Here is an 8,504-nt window from a genome sequence, read left to right on the forward strand (position 1 = left end):
TGGCTTGGTGTCACACATGTTGACTAATGCTGCACCCGTTTGTTGCCGTATGACTATTTTCCCCGTTGTTCGTCACTCCCGGGAAAATTGAAAATTCCAATGCGTGAACATTGTGCAATGCTTAGCTGTGCATGGGAAGGGATAGCTGAGTAGCAAGGAAAGAGAGGGTGCGGGGTTGATTTGGTTGTGGAATGAGTTTTTTTTGTATTTTCGTTACGTTCTGGTGATTTCTAGCGTTTAATGATGTTACTGACACGCTATACCTGCAGGTTTAAAAAGTTTGTTTAGTCTTGTGGTAACGCTGTCCCTATTCAGACGTGGTTCTGTTACATGTTGCGCCAGATATTGAGATATTTGCAGATATCCGACACATACTAAAAGGTATTTTTTAAATTTTATATTGTAATGGTACGTACACGTTTTATGGTTAGTTTGGGTTTCATGTATAAGTTAGCCTTTTTGTGTGGATATTGAGTACAGAATGATATTACTTTGTTTGTTTGTTTATTTTAATAGAGAATTTGAGCGGAATGGTCTCATTCTTCTCTTTTAATAAGTGAATTAATTCTATACTTAATAACTAACATTCATCTTTGTGGCTTGCAGTTAACATATACCGAGTAGTCTCGGTTTTCTTAAAAGATAGTTATTACTGAAAAAATACAGTGTCTTCCTACATTTATGGTACAGGTTGTCCCCGATATACACGGTTTTTTACATTCCACAGTTCTTCGAGCAAATTGTACTGATTTGACACATCAATAGTCAAATGCAAAATAAATTTCATTTTGTTTGTTTGTTTGTTTTTTTTTTTTATTACGGCCTGGCCGTAATAACCGCTTTTTTTTTTTAAATCATTCCAAAAGGTACTAACTAGAGTGTATTCTTCGGTCAGAATCATATCAAATAATTTATTTCGTGGTTCAAAAGAAAACGAAAATTCACCATATTTTTACTAAATCTGTAAAATTTGACCTATGCGGAAACTCAAGATTAGCGATTATTCCTGACCCGCATTAACAACCTATCTGGGCGACAACCTATACTCTAGATTTTTAACACACTTTCGTAAATATCGTTGCCAGTTCTCAAACTAAACTTAAAATTTGATGCTATACGATAGGTAATCTTTGAGACCATTTATGAAATCGGTTCGGCCACATACTTGTCCATTAAGTCGTAGATGTACCATCAATTGATTGAATTCCAATTATGAGGTTTTGTACGTTTGGCCAAATTAGTAAAAACTAAGTGCTATAATCTTGGATTTTAAAAATTTCAACGATGCTCAGAAAAAAATTTCCTATCCTAAAGATAACATCAACATTTTAAGTTTGAGAAATAGCCACGTTTTGAGTGAAAATCAGAGCAAAAAAAATTAGCGTACCATCAATTTAGTAAGCTGCTAGTATGTGTATAGTGTGTATAATCTCACAATCCTGAACAAGTGATTAGAAAAGCGCAAAAATAACTACATTAAATCGTCGATGATTCGGGTAGCTTGGGGCCCTACGGTTGCCGGTTAATCGGTTTCCACGAGTAATGGTCCAAGAAATGTCAAATTCATATATATAAAAAACACTGGTTTTACTAACAATTCACTTTGTATCAATCGAATTATCATTAGTAAAATATATTTTTTGTATAATAAAAATATTGCTTATTAACTTGACTATCACTGCAAAAGTTCTCCACGATTGAACAGCTGTTAAATTTACGCGCACGTTTAAGCCGCTACCCTTTTAATCCGCTCCTGGATAATCGAGGATCGTTTGTATTTTGAAATGTGTTCAATTCATTCAATTTGACAAAATTTTTAACATAACAAATATTTTTAGTTGCTTTTCTTCTTCTTATTTGGCTCAACAACCGATGTCGGTCAAGGCCTGCCTGTACCCACTTGTGGGCTTGGCTTTCAGTGACTAATAGATTTCCCCCCATAGCAGGATAGTCAGTCCTACGTATGGCGGCGCGGTCTATTTGGGGATTGAACCCATGACGGGCATGTTGTTAAGTCGTACGAGTTGACGACTGTACTACGAGACTGGGTCAAGTTGCTTTTATTGTAGCGAAAATGTAATAGCACGACAAGAACAGACCATAACACAACGCAATCATGGATTTCATACACTATTTTTATAGTGTAGTATTGAAATTTACATGTTAATAGAATGCTTCAATAACAAATTACCATAGATGTAAATGAAGGAGGGACATGATTGCGATCATTTCGATGTAGCTATATCAATTTCAATAGCATATGCATACTAAGTGACTCGCGCTCTAGATCGCAATAAGTAGGTTCGCTTCGTTCAATAATCGGAATAATCAGAACTGTGCCGAAATGTAGTAGGTTTGGTTGGAATCGGGATTTTATTTATTCTAACAAATCAATGTTCATTGAGTCGTAATTTTCTCTATGAAATCCAAATCAGCGCCAATATCAAACACATGTAAGAAGAGCTGAGAAAACATAACAGACCTTTTCTATTATCAATAAACCTTTTCTTTCAGTTTTGTTCCTTTTGTCAAATGAACCTAGTTGATATATGTGCCAAGGTCCGAGCTAAAATAAATTCAGCATTATAGTCGATAGTAAGTATATCAGATAATTTTTTTTATGAATTTAATGTGTTTGATGCTTATATGTTTATTTCAGTCAAAAATAGCAAAACTTGCATCAATGGACATGACGGAATGGAAATGTTTCGTCATCATAGGACTGGTGTTAATTAATTATCACGTAGGAATGAGTAAAGCGGAAGATAAAAATACGGAACAACTGGCAGACCATAATGTAACACTAGTAATAACTGACATAGTTGAAATGAAACAAGGGGCTGTTAAGCAGCCTGTAAAAGATTGGAGAGATCCGCTATATCGCAAGAATCAGCTTGCAAATACACCAACATATTTGCGGCCAAATGTTAAGGAAGTTTTTATGTCAATGCAAACTCGTGTAAAACGAGAGCTGCAAAATATAGCTACTGAAACTCACACGAAAACAGAAGATGGTGACGAAAATTTACCTGTGCCCGAAAAACAATCAATGAATACGCAGCCCATAATTCGAAAAGAAGCATGGGTAAAACCAGCACAGATGCATCTAGAGTTTCAATCAAAAAAAGTAAAAGAAGAAATCGATTCCGACGCTGAAGAATCAATATTAATCCAAGAGGGCATAAAGTCACGTGCTCCAAAAGTAAACTTTATCACACAACAAAGAAAAAGTGGTTTCACGCCATCAGACACTCTGGAAAGAACGAATGATAAGTTGATACAAGAGTTGTATAAGAAACCACAGAGAAGTCTGAACTATGAACATCCATGGACATATGATTCATTTATGGCCACATCTCAATCTCCGATGTATCCTCAAATTCACAACAAGTACGATTCATTTCATCGTGACATGATTAACCGCATGCATCCTCCAGCACCGCATCACTTTGACCATTACTACGAGCGTCGGCATGACGTAGAATACGATTCGTATTTCCCTCGATACAAATTTCCTTATTATTACTATTATCCGGATATGCGTTATGACGTTCCGTTGCACTATAGAGATAGGAACAATCTTTACCCAACTGAACAGTTGACACGCGCCATTCCTTCATATAACAGACCTTTGCCAACCACCGTGGTTCCGCCAACAATGCGTAATCGTCGTATAATATATTTCGCAACATTGCCGGAAATAGTCCGTAAACATCCAAAAGAGAACATCATGAACGATCGTTTATATCAAGGAGATCGATATAGTACTTATACTATGAAATATTTCTATCCCTCGAGCGCCTACAAATATCCTCGGCCTGCAAAAAAAGCAAACAAAGATGATAAGTACGTCAGTTCGAAGCCAATAAAAATTGTACGTGAGGCAGATGTCATTGAAAATAGACAATCTTCAATAAGAGATCTACAGAAAATTAATCTAGAGCTACAACCAAAAACATCGGCTAACTTTCGAGGATGAATGAATGCATCGTTCGACGCAAGAACATCTTTGCTCGGAATGAGGCGATTTTCATGATGATAATTTTATTATGCGTGGATCGTTCTTCGTAATTAATTTTATGTATGTAGTATGTTATTTTTCTGATAATAAGCGCAACTACGTGCAGTAATTTAGTTCATTTTTTCTGTGTATTTTTTTTTTCAAATAAGTTTTAACGGTATGTTCTGAATTACAAACTATATTATCTGAAACTTAAACACTTTGCAAATTACAGTTCACAAATATGAAATTGCAACATGTGCGTCGAATTTCTTTTAAAAAAAGTTAAGAAAGGAACCCGTAAGCTTTTATCGTTCATGTTTTTCATAAGTTTAACAGTCGCTGTTAGCGACACTTGGTTGCATTTGGTACAGTAACATAATTTCATATATATTTTTTTAGAAAATGTTCATATTAATGGTTCATAGTTTCAGCAACCTTCTTCTTTTTTGGCGCAACAATTATTATCGGTCAAGGTTTGCCTGTATGTCTGAGAGCTGCATATCTCGGGAACAGACTGTAATTCATTGAAGAACCCCTTTTTTTAATTATCGAAATTTTAAATTTTGCACATATTATAGTTAGTTGGGTTTCGGTGTGGTTTTCTTGCGTGTGCCTTATTAATTATGTCAATCCTTTGCAATCGTCGTTGGCGAAAAATGTACGATAATTATCAAACATCGCGAAAGAATTTCACGCTTTTATGTACGTGTCCACGTACTTCGGAATCATTGGATCATTAGTTTTCAACAATAATGATGAAGTTTGAACATTAATTTGATAACGTGGGAGAGGTGGGCAAAATACAAAACGGAACATGCTATTTTCTGTTTTTTTTTTACACGTGGCAATTATGTTTTGCTTTCGTCATTTACTTAATTCCCATTTAGTTTCCGAAATCTTACGATAGCGATTGGCGTTTATTCGTTAATTATTTTTTCCTCAATGCTATTATTACGTGTTTGATTTTGTTTGGTGGGGCGTGTCGCTTGTGAAGAGGATACTATAAAGTTTGCTCTTGATCCCAGTACGCCTTTTACGCCGCTACAAGTGAGCTGATCTGCAGATTGTCAAAAGACTTTCGGAATGTTGGTTATGTGCAATGCCAATTAATTAAATTCGAAAAATTTCACAAATGCTTAACAAACACATGCTAATTGAACGAATGCATGTATTACAGGGGGTTCCAAGCTACTTTCGAATGAAAACATTGTTTTACATCGCGTGCAAGAAGTTACAGGGGTTTCCAAGTCATTTTCGAATGTAAACATTGTTTTTCACCGCGTGCAAAATGTTATTCCACATCAATCTGATATTTAAATTCCATCAAAATAATTTTTAATTTCTACAGCATGATTTTCAATACGACTCAAGCTGGATTGAGTTTGGCAGTTCTTTGTTATGTGTTGAAAATCATTTGTTGAAACTTAAATTTCATATTGCAACAAATAAAACATTAAATAGCTGTTGAAAAACATACTGGATGCGGTAAAGAACAATGTTTACATTCGAAACTGACTTGGAAAACCTTGTAATATTTTAAACCAGATATATAGATCATAAGTCAAACGGTCACTTTTTCTTTGTCTTAAAAACTGGTTTTGCACAAGCAAGACATTAGGTTAATTTGTGCGTTCTAAGCAAGAGTTGTTCTTAAAATAATGACAAAATAAAATAGGGAAAAATAAACATAAGAACAAGGGAACTAATAATAGATAAAATGAAAAATAAAATAAATATCTTAGTTTCAATCGTTCAACCAATCCATAGGATAGCGCTAGAGGTGTCAAATAAATTTAGGCCAAACAAATAAATTTAGTTAACCAGAAAACATAAACTTTTATGTTCTATGTGATACTCATCAGAAATATACGTAACATGCAAAGGAAGAAAAAAGCGTAACAAAACTTGCAAAACCATATTTTGCCATGTTCGTGTTTAACATCGAGCATTCGATTTAAAATATTAAAATTTAATCACAACTTTTGGAGCATTATGTTTTAGCCACCGTGGCGAAGGCACCACTGCACAGCATTTATTGTCTGCAAGAAAGACATGAAGGGCGTAAATGTGACTTTTCTAACAACATTCACGTGCTTGATACCGTGGTGTCATTATGAGGGGAGGGGGGGGGGGTGTAGAGCAATTCTTATTTTATTTTTATGTACGCAATCGAAAAGTAGCAATTGTACATGAAAAAATAAAAAAAAATGCAAAATTTGAACCATTGATTATCATGGGAGTAGGGGCTACGCGTAAAATGTTTGAACCTTTATAATCACAAATCTCTTCTCTATAATAAAATTCTAGTAAATGCTGATCAGCGCGTTGCTTTCTAGCGGCTGTTTGGATACTTTTTACTCAGTAAATCAAAGTTCAACCAGTAACTGCAGACTTTTTATATGCGATTTTTAATTACATTTACATTTAATTATATAGTGATAAATTATATTGCGTGATTTTTCGAGATAGTCAATCCTTGCTTAGGGCGGCGATAGTACCGCAGGACCCGTCTATTAAAAAAATCCACTGGGCTGGATAGTCCCCTGACTGAGACTGATAGTGGTACTATTTTTGGAGACGAATTAAAAAGGCAACAGAATCAGGACCCGGAAAGGGGTCTGTTCCAGGACCGATTTCATTTCAAGGACCAGTATGGGTGTGAGATCACTTCCAGTAACGATAGGTATATGTAACAAGATTTGAAAGGGATCAGTTTTATGACCAGTATAGGTAAAGTGGAAGTTCTGGTATGAGTTTAGAAACAATTTCAGGGCCGGTACAGATTGGAGAACAGTGCCAGGACCGGTAAAGGATCAAGATCAATTCCAGGTCCGGCATGGGATCGGGATCAATTCCACGCCGGCATGGTGTCAGAATCAATTCCAGGGCCAGAGAATGCATAACCTCATGACTAAGGTGGCTCTCTGGCACCAATCGAAAGAGAAACAAACACGACTCTGTTCGATAGGTGCTCTGTCAGCTGTTCGATGCCGTATAGACCTGTCATGATGAACTGCAATACGCCTATCTTTTCATCTTAAAAATGAATCATTTTCATAGTTTAAATGAATATCCATCTACAGCGGGGAGATTTAATATATAATTAACTAGTAATTCACATCAATAATAATATAAAAATGTTCTCGAGATACTTGGTTAATGCGTTGCGAAGGCATCCGCATTATATGAATATCTGAGTAAGCAAAATATCACGTTTTGCAATAAAAATACATATGAAAAATAGTTTTTTTATAAGGTTTACGTACTATTTACCATGCCTGTTATGGGTTCAAGCCCCGAATGGACCGTGCCCCCATACGTAGGACTGACTTTCCTGCTATGGTAATCAGTGTACAGTCTTTCCCCGAATTACGCGAATATTTAATTTTGACACTTTATACGTTCAATTGGTACAATTTTCTCAAAGAATTGCCAAAATAAAAATTAATTGCAGTTTTGCTATATGTTTCAAATCACTAAATACACATAATTATCCAAATTCTGTACATGAAATGTATAAAATAACTAATAATGAACATGAAATTATTAAATTTAATTATAAATAACTTTGTATCATTCATATTTTGGATAAAATAATGTTAAATGTTTAAACTTACGTGAAAATCCTCAAATTACTCGGGGAAAGACTGGTCATTATTAATAGTACAGGCAGGCCGTTGATCGACCGACAACGATTGTTAAGACAAAGAAGAAGAGTGTTCACCAAGCCAGATATTCAATGATGTGGAATTAGAATTTGTGTCACTTGTTGAGCAACACAACGACGATTTTTGTAGGACTACCATTAGTTGGAATGCTTCTCATTACGAATAGATCATCGAACCAGTCCTTAACAGTCTCGCGATTTTGAAGAAATAGATCAATGAATTATCATCTAATTTTGTATTTATTCTCGAAAGTTAAACTAAACTTCATAAAAAAACGAACTAAAAAAATTGTTTAAAGAATCCTATATGGACTGCTCGAGCACTGCTCGTGCAAAACTGTAAAGTCACGCTCACTTTGTCCGAGCAGTGCTCGGGTAAAACTGTTAAGGGGTTCTCTGTTAAGGGATTACAACTATGGTACATCACGATATTATCGGAGGCTATCGAATTTCCGTCACACTATTTTATTTCTTAGTTGTCTTGAATGCGAATACACTGGCCGATTAAAAATTCGCCAGGCTAGGCAGATTAATATGATTTACAAACTGTCTTCAAACAGTGCTATGTTCGTTGATCGTAAAGAGTTTGTTGAGATGTTGAAAATCAAGTGGAGATAAGTAATCAGCCAACCGTAGAAAAGGCCGTCATTTTTCATCCTTCACATGTCAACTGTGACAAAATGAGCCGCTCTCCCGCGACACGACAATTCGCCTGAAACGCGAGGCGAAGATCATTTAAATCCATTTACGATGGTTGTCTTTTGCTTTGTGGTATATTTTGTTCTCTGAAACTGAATAAACCGCATTATTTTCTGCAACTCGTTTGAGAGACAC

General features: G+C 35.5%; 1 protein-coding gene across 2 annotated transcripts; it reads left to right on the plus strand.

Moving 5' to 3' along the window:
- Positions 1 to 102: 102 nt before the first annotated feature.
- Positions 103 to 5,321, plus strand: LOC120897343. Of its 2 annotated transcripts, none has more exons than XM_040302162.1 (3): positions 103 to 408; positions 2,515 to 2,595; positions 2,660 to 5,321. In XM_040302162.1, exon 3 carries the CDS (start codon positions 2,684 to 2,686, stop codon positions 3,977 to 3,979), a length of 1,296 nt encoding a protein of 431 aa, XP_040158096.1. In that variant the 5' UTR covers positions 103 to 408; positions 2,515 to 2,595; positions 2,660 to 2,683; the 3' UTR covers positions 3,980 to 5,321. The 2 variants fall into 2 exon arrangements, with proteins under 2 accessions (XP_040158096.1, XP_040158095.1); XM_040302161.1 differs by having other exon boundaries at positions 103 to 381.
- Positions 5,322 to 8,504: the final 3,183 nt, after the last annotated feature.

The sequence above is a fragment of the Anopheles arabiensis genome, chromosome 2, assembly GCF_016920715.1.
Source record: "Anopheles arabiensis isolate DONGOLA chromosome 2, AaraD3, whole genome shotgun sequence".
NCBI classification, from domain to species: domain Eukaryota; kingdom Metazoa; phylum Arthropoda; class Insecta; order Diptera; family Culicidae; genus Anopheles; species Anopheles arabiensis.

What these genes read in the sequence shown, in the direction of transcription:
- LOC120897343 (XM_040302162.1), top strand. Translation starts at nt 2,684, where the DNA reads ATGGACATGACGGAATGGAAATGTTTCGTCATCATAGGACTGGTGTTA.